This window comes from Pelmatolapia mariae, linkage group LG6, assembly GCF_036321145.2.
Source record: "Pelmatolapia mariae isolate MD_Pm_ZW linkage group LG6, Pm_UMD_F_2, whole genome shotgun sequence".
NCBI lineage: Eukaryota > Metazoa > Chordata > Actinopteri > Cichliformes > Cichlidae > Pelmatolapia > Pelmatolapia mariae.
This window is the reverse complement of record NC_086232.1, coordinates 14,289,594-14,310,584: the sequence shown is the minus strand read 5'-3', so window position 1 is coordinate 14,310,584 and position 20,991 is coordinate 14,289,594. Positions and strand designations below refer to the sequence as shown.

Below are 20,991 nucleotides of genomic sequence, written 5' to 3'. Positions count from 1 at the left end.
ACCTCTTCTCATGTAGAGAATAAGTCTGGGGAAAACAGAGAACAACCAGTGAAATATAGGATTTTTTTTTTCAAAATGTATGTATCTGAAATTAGCCCAGTGTTAAAAGTACAAGTGAAAATATAATTTCTATGTATTTATTATAATTATAACGCTGAAGATGTTGGGCATCCCCTGGGTGTGCAACCTTCAACCTCTGATATCATATTTATTTATATTTATTATTGGTAGGAGACATTAATATTGTTTGGCTCAAGAGTTGGGAGTTCGCCTTGTAATCGGAAGGTTGCCGGTTCGAGCCCCGGCTTGGACAGTTTCGGTCGTTGTGTCCTTGGGCAAGACACTTCACCCGTTGCCTACTGGTGGTGGTCAGAGGGCCCGGTGGCGCCAGTGTCCGGCAGCCTCGCCTCTGTCAGTGCGCCCCAGGGTGGCTGTGGCTACAATGTAGCTTGCCATCACCAGTGTGTGAATGTGTGTGTGAATGGGTGGATGACTGGATATGTAAAGCGCTTTGGTGTCCTTAGGACTATTAAAGCGCTATATAAATACAGGCCATTTACCATTTTTTTACCATTTGGGACTCTTTTTCTGATTTTTTTTTTCAAATTTGGAAATATTCCAGGAAAACATTTAAAACAATTTCTAGTGAAAGACCCATTGTGTTGCTTTCCACCTGTGTCTTTGTCATATAGGCTTTCTAAAATAATCTTCACCATTGTGGAGGATAAAGTGCCCTACTGTCTAATGTGTACTTCCACCACTTTAACGCCAGGGGGAGGCTTTTTTGCGCATTTGCCCTCTCACATACACATCTACAAACTCAGGCGCGCGCGTACAGAAACACACGCGCTCACACGCACACAGAGCTGCCGCAAAGCCCCGTCCTTCAGGGCTTTTAAAGCACCGTGTTTGCTTCACGCTCCAACAATACCATCCAATTGAAGAGCCGCAACGCTGAACCGGCGGTCACTGTGGGAAGACCGCCGACGAGCACGAACCGTGAGCAGCGGAGGACAGCAACTGTATTATTATTAAAAAAAATAGATATTGGTTTGCTGGTAAGATAATTTAACCCCTAATCTGCCGTGACGCTTTTGCGGAGGGTGAAGGCAGTCGAAACGGGAGGACGTCTCGGTGAAATGTGAGTGGACCGGGTCGGTGACCGTTATTCCGTTCTTTTCAATGTGGATGGGACTACAAGCGACTCGCTCGTTGCAGCTAGCTCGGTCCGGCCGCGTTGATGCAGCAGCAGCGCACGGCTGTCGTGCTCAAATCTACCGCCGGATTCGGGAAGACAATAGGTGAACTATACGCCGGTCTGGACCTCCAAGACTATACCAAACGAGGGTCTGCATCCGCTTGGGCTTCACTAGGTAGGTCATAACACGGTTCCTACCCACCCCAGCACACGGACTTGGATGTCCACAGGCACGCAGACCTCAAAATGAATTCTTCCTTTTCTCCCTCCTCGTTGCCTTGACGACTCTGTGGTACTGCGGTAGTTTTAATGGACAAAGCGGGATAGAGCTAGCTAATCTGGGTTTGCTAACATTTTATTGAGCGCTGCGATAGATAAATAAGGCTTGAGTGCTGAATGTGTGAGGGTACCCGTGAAGGGGCTGACCTACATGTACCCATACAGTAAATTCAGTACAACAATAAGAGTCGTAGTGGTGTGTGGGCTTTGATAACGGCCATTCCCCCCCCCGTCCAAGACACATTTATCTCACGAAGCCTGTGTTTTTGCAGTATGGGCGTAAATTGGGTGACGCTGTCATGGATGCCATAATTCATGTACAGGTTTAACGTTTGGGCGAAATGTACACTTACTGAATATCTTTTCGGGCTTTAATTACATTTAATAGGTTATTGGTGATAATTGTTGTGCGGTAGTAATATAGTATAATATAGTTATTATAATGCATTGTGATACTGGCAATAAGCCAAACATACATCACTGTAAAGGAAGGCAACCCCCCAAATAGTAAAGTCATATGTCATATTGCAGTCTTTTTGCCTTTGTAGCAAAACACACAGAAACATGTAACCCCTGTGTTTTGCAGCAGGGGTGTTTTATATTGGTCCAATGGGAAATGATCACGATTCTGCAACTATAATCTTATTGAAATTAATAATTTGTGAAAATATATGCATAACTAATGAATAAAGAGGGTATCCATTATATTGGCATTTTTGACCCGCCCTGTTAGTGGGTATTGATTACTGTTAGGTCATCACATTAGCCTTATGATAACATGCGAATGCTGCGTCTTACTCTTCATCTAATGCATTTGGTGACATAAAAAGTTGCTTCGTGTCCTCCTCAGATGCAGTGATTGGCTGTTTCTTTTACAGTGTCCCTGTGAGGAATCGGACTATAGAGTGAAGTGAGAGCCGGCAGGCAGCTGCATCAGGATGGCGGCCGTGGTGAATTATTCTCCGCCTTGGTGGGTGAATCTGCTCCACCGGTTGCCTCATTTCAACATCGAGTTTCAGACAGTGAGCAGCGACTTCAGGCCAGAGGACTCTGAGTACCAGAAGGTAAGACAAGTGCGGGAGAATAATTACCTCCCACTCAGAAATTCATCATCTCCTTCATCGTGCAGCATTGCCTCATCATCGTACCTCCTGCCACATGCCCACACTGTAATTTCACAGCAGAGTGGCCAAGTGGTGACTGAAGCCGTCCTGCAGCCAGAGTTGTGGGTTCCCTCCCTGCATCGATCAGTGCGCTGTGTGAGTGTGTGTGTGTGTGTGTGTGTGTGTGTGTGAGAGAGAGAGAGAAAAAAAGAGAGAATAAAATCTGTGAGCCTATTCTTGTTCCACAGTCATAGACAGATTAATCTATATAAATAGATATTGCATATGAATAGCCTGACTCTGTAGAAAAGCGAGAAGGTAAAGGAATCTTTGTGTCTTCCATTTATTTTCTGCCAAATACATTTGTAGTCCATGTAGAGAGCAAATAAGGGAATAGAAATGCAATCTCAAACCCACTCATGCTTGTCTGACAGTGGTTTAGCTTTCTATTAGCCTTTTTTAAAGACGTATTTACATTTGTAAACAGTGATTGGTTCATTGAACTGAAGTCTTGCAACAGATATCCGGATATTTGAATTGCACTGTAAGTCCCAGACCGTGGACACATAACAAGTGGAGAACCTGTAAATCAATGAATTTAGTAATCAGTTAAGAGTTACTTTATTTGCAAACTTTAGTTTGCTGTAGAACTCCAAATCTGACACATAACATATCCAACATAACACAACGTAGTACTAAGCACCAAAGGTACTTATAATTTCAAAAAATAAAATCAAACAAAGTAAGTAAACACTGATTGTGGGTCATCTGTTATAAGCTGTTTCACTTTTGTGGTGGCTGCTGGAACAAAGCTGTTTTTACACAGTTTTGTTTTACACTCTGAAACTATAAACCTTTGTTAACAGTGCTGTTTTTTTTCACCTTGTAAAGCACGCGGCATGATGCCGTATTGGTAGACTGGAGCAGCTACACAGAGCTGTGCAGGACCCCGTCTACGTGCTGTAACTGTACTGTCACCTGATGGCAGTGCCAAAAACACATGGAGCAGTCAGTAATGTGGGCTGTTTGTCCCATTGTTTGTGCTTTAACCCCTGTCATGATCAAACAGGAAAAACAATGAAAAAAGCCATTGTCTGAGGTCTTGTGGTTTTTATTTTTTTATATTTACATTTTTTTGCCCTTCTTCTTGCTCATCGAGAACTCTGCTGCTGTTCCCCTCAATATCAAAGCCAACTAGTCAGCCAATTAGCAGTCAACCTACGAATAGCATGATTGACATTGGTTAAATTCCCATAATTCTTCCCTCTGTTTAGCCAAAAAGGTACCAGATGGACACCAGCACAGGCCATGAAGCCATAGTAAGTCTGTGTAATCATCTGTGGACAGATTGGGTATTTTTCTTTACCTTTCAATGATAAAATGTGGTGGTTTGTGAAAGTATCATCACTCTTGATGAACTGCTTGCAGCTCATACATATATGCAATCTGTAATATGAGGTAGTGAGTAGGAATTGATTTTTTGGCTCTCTAGACACCATTAGAAGTGTAGGAACCAATGGCCACAAATAAATCACAGACAATTTTGAAAACCTATTAATATGTAAAGTCATTTATCACTGACAGAAATCCCAACGCGATTGTCCTACTTGTATATCATTATCAGTGTAATATCTGCTGATTTGCGAGGGTTAGTTGGACAAAATTTGCAGTCAGCACTTTGAGCTCTCCGATGGTCTGTTTTTCCACAAATTTTCAGCATTTTATTGGATTAAAATGAACCTGATACTTGGAAAAAACTAATGAGGAAAAATCCCAAATTAGATTTCTTTAAAAGCATAAAACTAATTGATATCATTCTTGGATTAAACACTGACTGAGCCAGGAACGGTGCATTGGAAAGCAGCTTCATCTTGAAAGGGGGGGGGGGGGGATTTGCCCCAGTTTTGCTGCATTTCATTAGAATCCTCAAACAAGGTGACTCCCAGGTCTCTGCAGCAGTAAACCCAGCCTCGCTAGGCCATATAAAGCAAAGGCACATCACTCAGGATCTCACATTTCATGCACCGCAGTCATCCCTCAATGCATTTGCTGACACTACGGGGAGAGGAGGGAGGGCGTGCAAGTTCAAGCGCTGAGCGTGGGAAGGCACCCACAGCCACGAACAAGGGGAGGGAGATGAGAACCGGAGAGAGAAGAAGGGAGAGAGGAGGAAGAGGAGTGAGAAAGATAAAAAAGGGACTGATTGGAGCTGAGAGGAGAGAGAGAAGGCTCCATGAGCCATGGGAGGTGCTTCCAAATTGCCAAATAGCCACTTCCTGCGAGCTATTCAGTGTTTAACTAAGGTCCTTTGTAGATGTGTGTGCCAATGTGTTTGCCCACTGGAATTTTAAGGACCCCCCTTTTAGACTAATTACATCCTGACATATTTTAGCAAACGAGGCGGTTTCTATGTCAGTGAGGGTTTTGTGCTACGGCCATACGTTTGTTTGTACAGCTGTAGACGTTGCGTGCACTGTATTTATATATATATATATATACATACATATACGTCACGTACAGTATGTTCGCTTTCTGTGTCAGCGCGTATTTAGAGCTTGCTCGTTGAGATGAGGTCACACAACTCCCTTGGGGGGGTTTCGTGTGTGTTATTTCGCAATTGTGTGTGTGAGTGAGTGAATGTAGGGGTTCCATTCAGGGTGAAATCGTTAATTCTGGCTAGACGCAGAGGAGGGAGAGATAGAGGTTGAGAAGGACAAGGAGAAGGAGGGTGAGTTGGACTGGGGGGAGGGTGAAGGGGAGGGCTGGAGTCTGTTGTGGAAGAATGCTCTCTTTCTTTCTTTCACTCTTTCACTGAAGCCCGTCTTTAGATTGGCTCAGTATATCTGTCTCAAAGGCTTTCATGCATCTACTCATCCAGCTGAGAAGCACATAAACACTCGAGCGCACACATAACAAACAAGGTCTTACACAGTGTCTTTCAGCACACGGTGTCCGTCACCGCACCACGACATTTCTCACACACACACACACACACACACACACACACTCTCTCACACAATAGAGAGAGATTCTTCTGTGTAGTGTTTTTCTTTCTGATGTGATTTGGCTCGGGTTCATTTGCATTCAGCTTTTGAAGCTGGTCACAAAAAAAAAAAGAAAAAAGCTCTCCTCTCACACCATGTCTCACTCACTCATTCACTCACTGGTCTGTGATGACTTTGACTTTAGTAGGGATGCTGACTCTGTGGCTTTGTGAAGAAAACCGTTTGCGTTTTTTTTCCTGGATAGCTGAAATAGGAGCTCTTATCCTGAGGTTCTGCATGTCTGTTCATCTGTTTGCGTTATGGTGGAATCGCAAAGTCAGCTCGCAGCCACAGTTAAGCAGCTGCAGAACATTACAGAGGAATCATGTGACCTGTAATAACACACACTTTCATATTGCCAGCTGTGGAAAGTAAGTCAGTAATTGGTATTTTGGATGGTTTGCTACAGTTTGCACTGAAGAAGGCATTTCCTCGTAGCAGTTTAGAAAGATGATGCTAGCGTTGAATGTTTTTTGTGTGCACTGTCTATGCCTTTGTGCTTTGGTAGCTCTTTGACCCAGTGGCACAGGTGAATATTAACAGAATGAACTTGAGGTCAGTGAATGCCTCAGGAAAGAAGTTGAGAGGATAGTAGGCCAAATTACAGAGTAACACACAGGCAGGGAGAGTGCAAGGACAACTCAGTGAAGTGGAAGTGATTGATCCTGTCATCTCAAACACACACACACATGCACGCACACTTGTGGGAGTGCACGTACACACACTTAAATGGGCAGATTGAAAGTAGATCAGTGTGCCGGGGTGTTTAACGTTTAGCCCCTCCTCCAGCCTGCAAGCTGATCTCTAGTGTGGAGATGTGCACGCACGCACACACTAATGTACACCCAGGCTCACCATGCTTATTAGGGGCTAATTGATCCACGCCTAATCTGCACTGATGGTTTGTTAGCCTGACAGTTAATCTAACAGCCATCAAGCACACCAGGAGGAGTTCTATGAGTACTAGGTCAGTTGTTGTTGCTTTGTAAACATGACAGTCATGACTCGCTGATTTGCACTTTTCACTGGCAGGTGATCATTCAAATCATATTTCCTGCAAACCGTGAGATATCTTTCATTTCTAGCTGCTTAAACATAAACTTTCACTTCATTACGTCTCTTAACCACACTAAGCACTGAGTAATTTTGAGGTTTGATAATCTCTAAGACCCAATTTGTGATGGGTTAGGGTTTTCACTTTTTTCTGACTTTTTACTTGAATTAGAGTACTGTGCAAGAGTCTTGAGTGAGCCCTTATTTCTTTACAGTTTGCTTCCAAGGTGCCAGAATTTGTTGAAACTTTTTAGTGGTCTCTGACATACATAAAAAAGTAATGCACCAAAGAGATGATTCCCATATCTCAGCATTTCAGTGCAGTGTCTCCTTAAAACATCCGAGTGAACTGTACAACTGGAGGACACAAAACAGATGTATTAAGCAGATGAACAGTATCTGAAAGTCATGTCCTTAAGAAACAGAAAAATAAACAACGACATGACACAGGACCTGTAAAATGCATCTGGCCTTTTAGTTGATCCATCTATTGTTCTCCAAAGCCTTATCGGAAATGGTGTCGGTGGAAGGGTGACTGTGAAGAAGTAATTCTTTAGGAGGGGAAACAGGGAGAGAAAGCTGAGGTATGCCAAATTACACAAGAACTGCACTGAAAATCAGTGGCAGTGGGACTTATGGGGTGATGAATCCAAATTTGAAAGCTTTTGTCCAAAGTGTCGTTAGTCTGCACAGAAGAGGTAGAACAGTGAGCGTCTACAGCCATCTGTAAAACACGGTGGAGACTGTCATTGTTTTGGGAGAATTATGAACAGAGAAAAGTATCATCAGATTTTGATCCACCGTGCAATACCATCTGGAAAGCATCTCATTGGCAAATCCTTTATTTTTCAGCATGACAATGATCCCAAACAATGCTATAAAGGCATACCTGGATAGAAAAACACTATCGGGCATGAATACTATCAGTGATAGCATTGGCCTTAGAGGAGGATCATCTTTATGGAATAAAACGGGGCCAGCATCCAAAGAAGAGCTTTGAATGTCCTTCAAGAAGCCTGGAATAAGAAATTAGAAGAAAGTTTGCCTAAAACAGTTCCGTCTGTGCTGAAGAATAAAAGGGGTTTAATATTCCAAATAATGACTTTCAAGCTCACTAAAATTGTCCAAACTCTGTTTATGCCTTATATGGTGTATCTTTTTAATTTACGTTTGCACGTGTTTAGGTAAATTTCAATGGTGTTTTAAGACTTTTGCATTGGATTGTATATGTAGTTTTTTTATCTGAACAGACTTAATAGTCTGTAGTATAGTTTATCTATAGATAGCTTTATTGTATGTAGTTGATGTAGTATGTAGTTTAGTTGCATTTGTTGGAACTACTTGCTTTTTTGATGATCTGTTTACTAGTTGTTTTTCAGATGCCCAGGTTTTCTGTGAAAACGGCTTTTTTAAAATCAAGAATGCACACTCTGAAAATGTGTGTTTATTGATGAAAAAATGACATTTAATTTTTTTTCAAATACTGTTTTGACTAATGCCAATTTTTAAGCCCTGCAGTTTAATTGCATGGCCTAGCCTACGTTTCTCATGAGTTTAAGCTGTGTTTGGAGGCTGGGATTTTCACCTTTCAGCCCATCATTTGGGAACAGGAGATTTTCTCTGTGTTCACAGTGAGTTTCTTCCCAATGTTGTAGCAAAGCATGTTGCAGCCTTGCTGTCTCACTCTTGCTCTGTGTTTAATTGGGTTAACCAAACAATTGTATTAACCCTGAAAGACATGTTATAAACAGTCCAAAAATATTTCCCTGCCTAGCAACAGTAAGGCTGTAAATAAGACTTGCAAACACAAAAACAAATCTGCAGAAAGAATTACCTAGTCCCCTGATATCTGACGATCTTTTCATTCATTCAGGCCAGTACAGTATTCTTTTTTCTTTTCCATTTTGGCTTAGTCATTGCATGAAACTGTTTCAGTGCCGTGCCGAAGGCTGTCTTCAGACTGCAGGCAGAAGTCTAGTTAGTTTTTCTGGTATCTGAACTGAAATTTACATTCACAATTCTATTATGTAGTTAAAATAGCCTGTGACAACCTGAAAATTGTCTCTGTGAAGCAATTCATGGTACAATGCCACCACTCATGGCTCCGACTCTGCACCCACACACGCCACAAGAAATGCCATAATTAAAAAGCTGGCTGTCGTCTTTGTGCTCTTTGTCATCTGCTCACAAATTTTCCCACACAAACTTATGAAGTAGAAAATGTAAACAATAACTGTGACCTCCATGTTTATTTCTGTATGACATGTGACGTCTTTGCCATTGTTCTTTTGGGCATGCGAGTCACCACAGCATCGTGAGCAGTTTGCTCTGAAATCCGATCTCGGCCACTTGAAAAAAAACATAGTCCAACCAAAATTGAGCTCTTATGAAAGGGGAAACCGTGAATTCATGTAAAAAATATTACTTTCTCTCCATGAATGTGTCCTACTAGTGACATGTATCATAATGTATATGTGCAGTTTCATTGCCAGTCTGCTACGGTTAATCTGTATCTCCATTTAGTTTAAATCCCTTTGTTGATTTTACATACACACATACCTATACATAATACCATAGACTAAGAATCAGGAAACTCATGTCATTTCCTCTCATCATCTTTAATCTGTTGGGAGGAGACAGTCAGGGATAGCTGGGTAATAACCAGATTTCTTCTCCTTTTCCTCCTCCTTCTTTCTGATGAGCAGGGCTCAACATTGCTAATGGCACATTTGCTGAGATGGACCCTCACTAATGAGTATTTTTTCTCACAGTCAGAATTTGCACAATAAAATACTTACATTTTTTAAAATAAAACTACTGGAGGGGATAATTTAAGACAGAAAAGGGATGATTTTAGCTGCTCACTTATACTACCTGTTTGTTTTGTACAGCACAGCTATTTTAGGAATAAGCGTGTGGTAGTGTAATAAGACAACTTTTAAAACTACACAAATGGCAGACAATGGCCAAGGCACGTAGTGTGTAAACGTCGCCAACACTGTGGACTCCATAACTGCAGAGCTCCAAACCTCCTCTGGCATCAACATCAGAAACTGCACCAGGAGCTTCGTTGGCTAGATTTTCAATGCTAAGCAGCTCCTGTAGGTATAAAGTATAGCTAGCTCAGTACTTTTGTCAATATACTATAGTTGTAACTTATCTTGTAATGAGGTACATCACATTTATACATTGCACCAGGTCACAGCCACAACTGTAGGATCTCACACAATATAAGTGAACTGATGCGTTTAGTAAATAATGATGCCTGGCATGTTTCACTACACATATACTGTATGAAAAATTCTGCTGTAGTATTCTAATGAACCCATACCTGATTAGATTGGCTCTAGCCCCCCATGTGTTTGTATGGTGCTATAGTGCTGTTACATGTGCCTCAGCTCACACACCAAGAAGCACGGACATTATTAGGGTGCATTGTTTTTCTTAATGTGAAAAGAGATTTGTGCCTTCAAAGACAAGTTATCACTTATATGCTTTTGTGAGTAGCTAGCGTGAATTGTACTGCTTACTGAAAAAGTCAAATTTAAAGAGACAGTGAAAGTAGAAATAGAAGTGAGAACATTGCAGTTTTAGCTGGCCCCTCATCCTAACATTTTAGACTAAGACGCTGAACACGCAAACTTGGCACTGTCTCTTACTAACAGGTTAGCACTGTTTTTTGTGCTCATGCTAGCATGCTAACATTGGCGTCGAGCTCAAAGTAGTGCCATGCCTAGTGGTTTTGACATCGTATTGAATTAATGGTATGTAGGTGCTTAGCAGTTCGTTTAGACCCATATTTACACATAGCTGGTTCAATCCTTAGGAGGTTGTTCATGTTTCTCCATTATTTTTTCTCGCATCGTTGGAACCATTCTAAGAGGCTCAAGGAAGAAGACCTTTATTCACGCATTCGTGACTTCCAGGTTGGACTACTGCAACTCTCTTTACATTGGCCTTTCCTCCTCCCTTCTCCTCAGATTGCAGACTGTCCAGAATGAGGCGGCATGCCTTTTGACAGGTAGCAGGAAATTTTCCTCCATCACTCCTGTTCTTGCTGGCTTGCGCTGGCTGCCAGTTAAATACCATATTCAATTTAAAATACTACTTTTCACATACAAAATTATCAATAACTTGGCGCCGAGCTGCCTCAATGAGCTTCTTAGGTTACACACTCCTGTTAGAGCACTTAGATCTGCTACCCAACTTCTTCTGGAGCAACCTCGTTCTCGGCTGAAGTCTGGGGGTGACCGTGCGCTTGCTGTAGCTGCCCCAGTCTTATGGAACAATCTTCCTGTTGCTATCCGGGCGTCTGACTCTATGCCATTGTTTAAATCACGGCTGAAGACTTATTTATTTAATCTTGCTTTTCCACCTAGCTAATATTTGGTGTGCGTTGATACATTTTTATCCGTTATGCTTTGTTAACTACTTTTATGTATTAAGATTGTCATGGTTTTATAATTGATACGTGCCAGGTCCTTTCTCTTTTCCCTCCCATCTCCTTTTTCCTATTTTTTTTTTGTCAACCACCTTGGTATACCCTTGGTTTAATCCTTGCATGAATCCTGTTGGGTTGAGAGACGCTGTCCCAGAGGTTGCTTTTCCTGATATATTTTAATAAGCTTAAAGATGTAAGGGCATTGCTGTCTGGAAATCAGCAAAAATATGAGGTCAGTAGCAAAAAAGCAGCAGTTTAAAATCTTGGGAAGTCAGGAAGTGTTTGTGGAGGTGGAGTCCCATTGTGTTTATCATCAATGGTCCCCAGAGTTGCACTGTTGCGGTTTGTCACCATGTAGCTCCGTGGCAGGATTCCTCCGTCTCCCTTAAGTAGTCTAGCAGTTGGAGATTTTTGGTTTTTCAGAAACGTATAATTGTCCCTCATGGTCCTCCAGTACAATGACTTTTCCAGACAGTCCCAGAGGGGGAAGAAAAATCAACATTTCAGCGTGTGTGTAAGATAAAAAAAGATTTCATCAGTCCCAGCCAAACTGCTGTAACAGCTCTCGTGTCTGTCTTTACCAGCTTCTTCCTTTTTTAGTGTTCACTTCAGTCATTTTTCACATCTGCTTCCTTGTACGTCTCTTCAGCATATCTTTTTTTGTTTCAAATTTACTCCCCCTACTTCTCCTTCTGTCTACCCCTACCACCCCCACCCTTTTTTACACTTCAAAGCTTTTAGAGGGTATGTGATCTGTGTGGTGGGTCTCTGGCGCATACAGCTCCCCAGCAGCAGCGCTTCCTCTCACTCGTGGAGGTGTGTGTGTGCATGTGCTTGATGGTGTGCAAATACAGTACAAGGTAAAAATTTTATGGTGTCTATCAAAAGCCCATTTAACAGTCACTATTTTGGGGGCCTCAAGTAGCAGGAGACAGGAACACAGTATTGCGAATACATGCACATGTGTCTGGCAAATCATGTGGTCTGTCGGTGTGTCTGGTTTCTGTTCATATCAGCTAATTTGCTTCCTTAACCCACATCCTAAATGGCCCACTTCCCTGTGATAAAGGAAACCTCTCAAACACGATGCATCTGAACGAATCAAGACAAAGTTTAATGGAAAACGTGTAACACAAACTGTACAAAAATCACAAATGTCTTGTTTTTGCTAATTGGTTTTTTGTTTTTTCTCTCACTCTTTCCTCAGTCTGTTTTGCTCCTCGGTGCTGTGGCGTTGCTGTGTTTGGGCCTGGACCTTCTTTTCCTCCTTTTCTACTCTTTCTGGCTTTGCTGCCGGCGGCGCAAGAGTGATGAGTCCTCACACTCCCATATGCACTCCCAGCAGCCTAGCGCTGACTGCTGCTGCACCGCTTGGTGCGTCATCATTGCCACACTCGTCTGCAGGTGAGACGTTATTCCTATGAGATCGACTCTTCTGTACAATGTGATGAAGCTGTTTGTGCTTGAGTGCGTTTAGCAACATCTACCTTTGCATCACAGTCTGTAAGATGAGTAAGGGAGGATTGTGTCTCATTGACTTTGAATGAAGTATTGTCGTGTGTTGCTGAACTGAATTGTGGATCTTCTGCTTCACTTTACTTATGCTGAAAAGTTGATGAAAGTTCAGAATGTCGAGCACCATATCAGCCACGTTTATTCAAATGGTCCAGCACTAGCTAGCTCTCGTTAATGTAAAGGTATCCACAGCAACTTGGTTGGCTTGCCTTAAGAGTGCCAGTGTTGCTAATACTTTATTTGAAGTTAGAAGTTGGAAATGTTGACTTCCAAGACTGAATTTATAACTGGAACGCCCCCTCAAGTTGGATTTCCAGCTCAGAAAGTCCTTTACTTCAAAATCCATGTTGGCGGAAGTGCACATAAACAGTAGTAAAACTGTAAAACCTCTCATCTGTACTACTACTGTTTTGTATTTGTGACTCACTAAATAAGTCACACACAGAGACCCAACCAGGCTCCATCTTTGTGTTTAAGGGCAGAAAAACAGACATTATACTGTATTGCTAGATGGATGATTCTACATTGCTAGGAGCAAAACAAATTCTCTTCCTTCTTTTCTTTTCCGGCTTGAACGCAGTCAAGTCGGGAGTGATGTCATTCCCTGCTTTGACATCTGACTTCGGAGGTAAATGAAGCGCAGCATTAGACCATCACTCCTGCAAAGAAACAAAACAAAACAAAAGTCAGGGATGCTTTTGTTTGGCAGTGCTTAAGTGTGAATACTCCCATAGGGCTGAGCCAGCATAATTAGCTATTCACTTGGAAGAGTTGCCCTCTAGCCCTGGACTCACATTTTCTCAGGGGGTTGCTAAGAAAAGCATTATACAGCCAGTTAGTGTACAGCGTGCCACTAAAAAGGGATAGAAGGCTTGTAGTGCTTGACTAACATGTTGAGCAGTGATGACTTAAGGCACACATTTTAATTTTCTTCAATCAGAACAAGTTTCTCTCGTCATTACTTTGGTGCAGTGAGTAGCATGAACAGAATGACTTTGGATTTTTTATTTGACTCTTACTTGTATTATATGTGTGCAACAAACACATGCAGTCAACATGTAAATAATTTTTGAATTAGTTATCATTAATAACTAGTTTTGTCTTAGCACACATTGCAACCAAGGTATACAGAAGAGCATTTCTGAAGCAGCCTTGAAGCAAAAGGTCTACAGCAGCGGAAAACCACACCAAGTGACACTACAGTCAGCAAAGACCAGGAAACTGAGGCTACAATTCACTCAGGCTCGCTGGCCTCAAGCCCTGTATTAACGGTTCAGGCTGCTGCTGGTGGTGTAATGGTGTGGGTGATTGTTTTCTTGGCACACTTTGGGCCCCTTAGTATCAACTGATCATCATTTAAATACTATGACCACAGTATACCCATCTTCTGATGCTGGATAATTAATCATCTCAAACTGGTTTCTTTACATATTACAGTGACTTTCCTATACTCAGGTGCAGCATTTTGCAGTTATTTAAGATCATGATCGTTTCCCCTCTCTCCACTGCTCTGTTTCAACATGTGTGTGTGAGTGTGTTTATCTGTTTCGCCATGTTTATGTTAGTGTGTTTATCTGTTTCACCATATGTGTGTATGTGGGGCTAGCCAAGTAGAACATATAAAGTAAAGATAACAAAAGTGTGCAGATCAATGATAACTCGTCATGACACTGTAAGTGCTATAAAATCTTTCCAGAAAGTGTTAATGCCTGAAATGGTACGCCTGATGGTGGGTAAGCTAGTCCTGATCAGAGAATTAGCAGGTCTATTACAGCTGCACGCCCTGACAGGACAATAGATAAATAAAAAGAGGCCGAGGGTAAGAAGCTGACAGTGAAATGCAGAATAGGTGGCAATGGTGGCAAGTCACCATTCCAGCTGCTGTATCACATGCATGAAGCCCATGTGGCATATGTGGGAGCCAGCCAGGTGGTGACACTTCAGTGTTTGTGTTTATCTGACTCTGAAGGCTTTGTACACTCTGAGTTCTTTAACCCAAGTGACCCAGCAGTAGGATATTTTGACCACAGATACCGGAGTGTGTGTGGGCTCTGCTCTTACTTGGACACAAAGACACAGGCGAGCACATTTCTGCCTGCTTAGAGACACACAGACTGTTCCTCTTTCAGTTACCCTCTCATCAATTTTATGCCTCGCCTCTGCTGACTTTTTCCTTCCTCTCTTTCCATTTCTACATCTCTGCTAGTCCTCCTCCTTTATTTATTATTTCTCTCTGTTCGGCCTTCTTCCTGGCCTAGAAAGGTTGCCATGGAGACAGAAGCAGATTTGATGCAGAGACGAGAAATGAATTATACAGTCGGGGAAGCTGTCTTTGTGTATAAGTGTGTGTGTGTGTGCATGTACGCACATTAGCGTGATTCAGAGCTGAAGATCGTTGTTTTGGAGGTTTTCATATGTTATGATTAGCTGTAATATTTCTTATTGAATATGGATCTGAGTATATGTGAACGCATTTGCGTGTGATTTTGTGTGCGTGCAGTTCCATGCGTTTTTTTTTTTTTGGTTGGTCCACAATTTAATATGACATCATATGTTATTTTTGGCCCAGCTCCAGCTACATGTGGGCTTCCTCCATTTGTGTGCAGCTGTAGTGTGTTTATACAGGAGACTCTGTAGCTTGCTTTAGGGTTTTTTTTGCTGTTGTTGTGAAAAGATCAGCCAAAAAACAAAAAGATCAACATATTTGATTATTAGTTAGCTGAGACATTTTCTCAAATAACAAACTGGCTGCCAAGAATGAACTGAACAGTGTATCTGAGAAACTGATTGTAAAATGCATATCCAAAAACACTTAGGGAACAGGTAAGGTAACATGAACTGCTGAACTGTGGATCAATGGCTGGATTCCTGTGCAATTTGAATCTAGTAGAATGATCAAAACAATTACATAGAGAGATCATTGGATCAAAAAATATGCATAGCTCAAATGGCTGTTGCTGAAAAAATCAGCCATGTGTCTCATTTTCTCATATAATATTAGTGAGAGTACCCAAAAGCAGGACACAGAGGGAGGCAGGGAAAGCAATAGAAAATGAGCATTTACTGTCAGATCAAACCCAGTCCAGAGTCCAGTCTGAAAAGGTAAACAAGAATCCATAAAGAAGCACCAAAAGAACAAGGAGCAAGGGAACAAGCGGGAGAACAACAGGGAACAAACAGACGAGCCGACACAAATTGATCGGTGTCTAGATGCAGGTGAAAACAGTGAACAGCAGACCATCTCAAAGGAGGGAAACAAAAGCAGGAAGTAAAACCAAAACAAGGCACACGAGAAAACTAACCTTCAAAGTAAAAATGGTAGAGGCAAATAACCAATGACGAGACATGAAGACAGCAACGCTGAACAAGATGACAGAATCTGTGGGACTCACACAGAGGGAGAAAACAGTAAAACTAATAAAAACCACAGGCACTATGACACTCACCCTGTATGTATCATACACTTCGTATCAATTTTGATTAATCAAAATGTTTTTGATGACATTATTGTGGATAATGTATGAAATTAGAGTCAGAAAGGAGGCCTGGCCAGCACGAATTGGATTGGTGAATCCCCCAGAATAGTCATAATAGTCATCAGCTGCTTTGTTAGTAGCGGTTTTAATTGTCAGAATGCTGTCTGCTAACTGAATGCATTTATTTTGGACTGCAGTGAATCTGCACTGGAATTGATCATAACCCAGCGTTGTATTCAGCGTTTACTTTCTTATCTGCTGAGCTCCGTCTGACTCCACTTAAGTGTGCTCATTTAGGTAGAACAAAGCATTTTAGCTCATGAAGTCAGTTCATTTCAGTTGAAAGTGGACTGAAGCAGAAACTAAACAAAGAGCAGTTTCTTTGAGGTGACCTCGTTCAGAACAGCTTGCTGTTCCTAAAAGGCAAAAAGATGTTCTAGTAACGTATTTGTATTCTCCCGTTTGGAGCTTGTTTGTGTTATCAGAACTAAGCTGTACAGTGTTTACTGTCTCTTATTTGATTTCTCAACTTTTGCCTTAAAGGAGGAGCTCTATCTGTTTCATATCCTAAGCTTATGCAATCTCCTGAAAGGAGCAGCTGGTATTAAAACCAGGGAGATAAAACTCATGGAGAGAGGAAAGGAAGGATAAAAGGGAACTAAGGGACAGAAGGGGTGTTGGGTGAGAAGAGAAGGATGTGTAAACAGGAGCTGAGGGAGGTGGTTGACTGTTTAAGCTGAGATCACATGGAGGATGGAGTGAGATGGTGGGAGGCAGGGATGGTTGGGGAAATGATAACTGATGAAGTAGACAGTGGGTACATCAACCACAAAGTGCATTAAAGGGCCGCTGTGCTTGTTTTTATTGCCACTCTGTTTTTCTTCTGTGTTTGCGGTTTTATGTCATTTATGTCATAAAGCTCTGAAACACACACACAGACACACACACAGCGCAGACCCTGTTGTAAGAGGGGCTACTCAAAATCTAATGGGCTAGAATGAATTGCTGTAATAAGGGCCATAAATTTCTCTCTACAAATCTGTCTGGTGTTATTGTGCAGACAGCATCATCAATACAAAAGCATACAGTCGGGCACACGCATACAAGGGGAGGGCAGGGAAGCGCAGGAGCTTTTACGGGCAGAGTGAGGATATAAAAGCATGGTGAGGAGGGGGGATGCCGGGGAAAAGGGGTCAGGAGTGACAAAACAGAGAGTGGAGAAGATTTCTGTAATGGTGGTGGTGTTGGGTGGGCGACGGGTTAGTCGTAGCATGAACATGGTTAAGGAGGACGTGGGCTTGAAATAAAGGAAAGTTGGGGGCCAGTAACCCCAGATATTGCAGCATATGTAATGTGTGAACGTGGGTGCAGAGCTGCAGAAGGATCATATTATTTGCGGTCTGGTGACCCAATTATTGTTTGGGCTCCGTGTGTGTGTGTGTGTGTGTGTGTGACTCATTCCTGGTAGTCCTGTGCTTGCCCGAGGCTTTAGGGTGACACCGAAGCTGAAAAGCCAAAGTGCTCAATGTCGCCTGTTGCTGGTTGACAGAGCAACTGCACTCAGCAGTTCAGCTGTCAGTGGGTAGTTCTGTATGATATGAATTTAAAGGTTAAATTATGTGCTGTGTTTACATGGGGGATGTCTTGTTTTCTGCCTCCTAGCGCTGGCATAGCCGTAGGGTTCTATGGAAACGGAGAGTCGAGTGATGGAGCCGCGCGTTTAGCGTACTCCTTCCGTCATGCCAACCGCACCGTGTCTGGAGTGGAGAAACTGGTGAGTTATCCACTGATTGCAAAAAATTTATTTTTTTATTTATTTATGGAAAACCTTCCTGATGAAAGTTTTTTCTTTCTAGGTTTCAGACAGCGCCCTAGCCTTAAATCAGACTGTGGAGGAGAACTTGGTCCAGTTAGAGACAGCCTTCCAGGATCAGACAGATTATGTGTCCATTGTCCAGAAGCTCCAGGGACAGCTGGATGAGCTGGTGAGGCTGATGGTTGATGTTCCCTTCTGGTCCAATACTGAGATCTCCCTGGAGGACTTGGCCCGTAAAACGGAGGCCTTTGACTTTTACAGGTAACTACTGACCAACATGGATTTTGTTTCTGGCTCAGACTCAAGACTACTCTTACATTCTTTCGTACACAAAGTTTTATACTGTAAGGTTAAACTATTAAAACCACAGATGATGGGCCATATGTTCTGGTCATGTCCTCAATCAAATCAAATCAAATCAGGATTTAAATATTTTAGGTGCACCTGTATATCTGCAACTAAGCTTAGATTCTCAATCATTTATGAAAATAATTGGTGAGCCCTGAACACAACAGCAGGATTCAACAAATGTTAGCAACAAAAGGCAACATAGTTGTTGGCAGTGCTAAATTGATGGGTTATTTCAGTTTTAAGACAAGAGGCTGAAGCAGCTCACAGCATTAGTGAGAAACAGAACTTATTGACATCACGATATGATGAAAAATACAGTATTGGGTCGTCACTCTAAAGTTGTCGGTCTGGCTTTAGCTCTAACCAGAATGAAGGCTACCCGCTTCCTCTGACAGACATATTGGATCAAATATGTCATGATGTACCTTTAAAGGGAGAGGCTGAGATACATGCTAAAAGGAGCCCTTAAAAGATATTGATGGATTATGTGTCCTTCGCAGTAGTTTGTGAATGAATGGGTACTCTGATCTCATTCTTTAAGTGTGAATGGTTTTCATCCCTCTTTTTAGGGGCTTCTTTCAATATGACTGCTGTTCATGTTAACCTGCTTTGTTGTTTTTCGGACAATGACAGATAAATTGGTTGAAAAACAGTATACTGATTGTGATGCTGTTACGTGTCGAGTCTTCTAGTAAAGCTTTAATTAGCTTGTCCTTTGCATTGCATATGTATCTGTTTGACTTGGTGTTGTATGTTTGTAAGAAACACTGTGATAATTATTTTTATTTACAGGTGGTTGGGGTACCTTGGCCTGTTGCTCTTTGATGTTCTCATTTGTCTTCTGGTGCTGTTTGGACTGATACGCAACTCTAGAGGCACTCTTATTGGGTATGCTACTTTACATCACACCAAAGCCTGCTCCTATTGGACAGATCAAATTGTGTCCTGCCTCCTGTATGTCGTGTTGGTAAGCTGAATCTTGCTTTAAAAAGATATTTTTTTGGGGGGGGGGTGTGTTCTTCAGAGTGTGTCTGCTGGGTGTTCTGACTTTGATCATCAGCTGGGGATCGCTGGGCCTGGAGCTGGCTGTCGCTGCTGTAAGTGTAACCATGGCAACACTGTTGAGCTCTCCGGCTCTGCAGTGATGTAATCTTTACCCACTGCTTGAGTGAGTTTGTTCAGCACGTTACTGTAGCCTGATGTGTCATGTGCACTCGCCCCCCACAGTCAGCCAGCGACTTCTGCGTCTCCCCCGATACCTACATCACCAGGGTGACCAAGGAAAACGATGTCATTAACCAAGGTATGGAGACGAGAAAATAAATCACTGGCCTTTTTTCAAAACCTTTTGTGCTTCTTTCACATAATCATAAAATGAATTCAACAAATTGTATTGCGGTGTTGTTGGCTTTGAAATGATTGCTGAAGATGGGGACCAGGTCTGTGACCACTTGCAGTCAGTTGCCTTGTTTAAAGCAACTTAGGTGCATGAAACAGCAATAAGACAGAGTCTATGCGCCATCAGGTTGCGATTGGATGGAATCATGTTGGAAATGAGGTCAAATCTGTTAACAGCAATTAACTGATATATATTGACGCTAATCGGATATCTGTTGTTGTCTACATGCACAGAAATTTACTTACAGTCAGAGTCCAGCCAGAACCTGACAGTTGTGATGTAGTTTCTTCAGGACAGTGAATTAACTGCAAAATGACAGGTTGTCTGTAACCTTGCTTTTATATAGAAGTACAACCAGTGCAGTCGAGTCTTCTGTTGGACAGAGATAATCACACACGAGTTACACTCATTGGCGCAGACTGACTCAGACTGTGAGCGTGTCTGTGTTTATGAATTATATTAATTTCACAGCTTTGCCAATCTGTCTGAGAGGGATTGCAGTCAGTACAAGTTGGGTCGCAGTTCTTTGGAGACACATGACCTGTCAAGTCCCATTGTGGTTGAAAGTAGTTGCTGAGACACTTACGATGTCGCATGCTTGACCTGTGGCAGGAAAAAAATAAAGAAAAAAAAACTAAATTAAAAGCATTCATAAGGCAAGGAGGTTATTATCCTATTTCTATTGTTGTGTGACTGATCCATAATCCAATTGTATTGGCATTGGCTGCAGTGTGTCTAAACGGTGCTGGTAAGATAGGCATGAATTGCTACAGGGCTAAAACAGCCTTTTCCAGTCTTGCAGACCACTGCCATCTATTTCAAAATCAGTAAATCTGTGTGCAGTCCAAACCTTAAACCACAACTGTGGTCATAAGACGAGCTCATGAAGTGTTTCTGTGTTTTCATTTACTCGTTTTTATCTTCTAACGATTTACTTGTTGAAGCTGATTCTCATTTAACACTTTTAGTTGCAGCATGCGATGGCCACATCTCCATTATGGTTTTTACATCATTAATGAAGTCTAAGGGTAGTTAACCATCAAAATATGTCAGATTTTTTCCCCCCCAAAAATTAAAATCTGGTGGCTTTGTGCAAATAGTGATATTTCTTTTTTCAAATTTATATTATTTATATATCACACATAATTATAGTTTATATTATAATTTTTCCCATTTATTTATCATATGCAAATTTTTCCTGTCTACTTGCAGTTTCTTCACAGCCCCACCAGGGGTCTGTGGCCTACCATTTGGGAATCCCCGGATAAAAGAATATTTACAGTTATTTATGTTGCTTGAAGACAAAAGCACCCACA

At 41.9% G+C, this 20,991-nt stretch overlaps 1 protein-coding gene across 2 annotated transcripts in view; it reads left to right on the top strand.

Moving 5' to 3' along the window:
* Nucleotides 1-853: 853 nt before the first annotated feature.
* The window catches only part of LOC134629001 (protein tweety homolog 3-like), a 29,855-nt gene continuing 9,717 nt past the window's right edge, over nucleotides 854-20,991 (top strand). For both annotated transcript variants that reach the window (XM_063475875.1, XM_063475876.1), the window contains exons 1-8: nucleotides 854-1,373; nucleotides 2,356-2,541; nucleotides 12,326-12,522; nucleotides 17,772-17,883; nucleotides 17,966-18,186; nucleotides 19,069-19,164; nucleotides 19,301-19,373; nucleotides 19,504-19,579. In XM_063475875.1, the coding sequence (XP_063331945.1) occupies nucleotides 2,416-2,541; nucleotides 12,326-12,522; nucleotides 17,772-17,883; nucleotides 17,966-18,186; nucleotides 19,069-19,164; nucleotides 19,301-19,373; nucleotides 19,504-19,579 (901 nt within the window). In that variant the 5' untranslated portion in view covers nucleotides 854-1,373; nucleotides 2,356-2,415. The remainder of the gene's footprint in view (nucleotides 1,374-2,355; nucleotides 2,542-12,325; nucleotides 12,523-17,771; nucleotides 17,884-17,965; nucleotides 18,187-19,068; nucleotides 19,165-19,300; nucleotides 19,374-19,503; nucleotides 19,580-20,991) is intronic.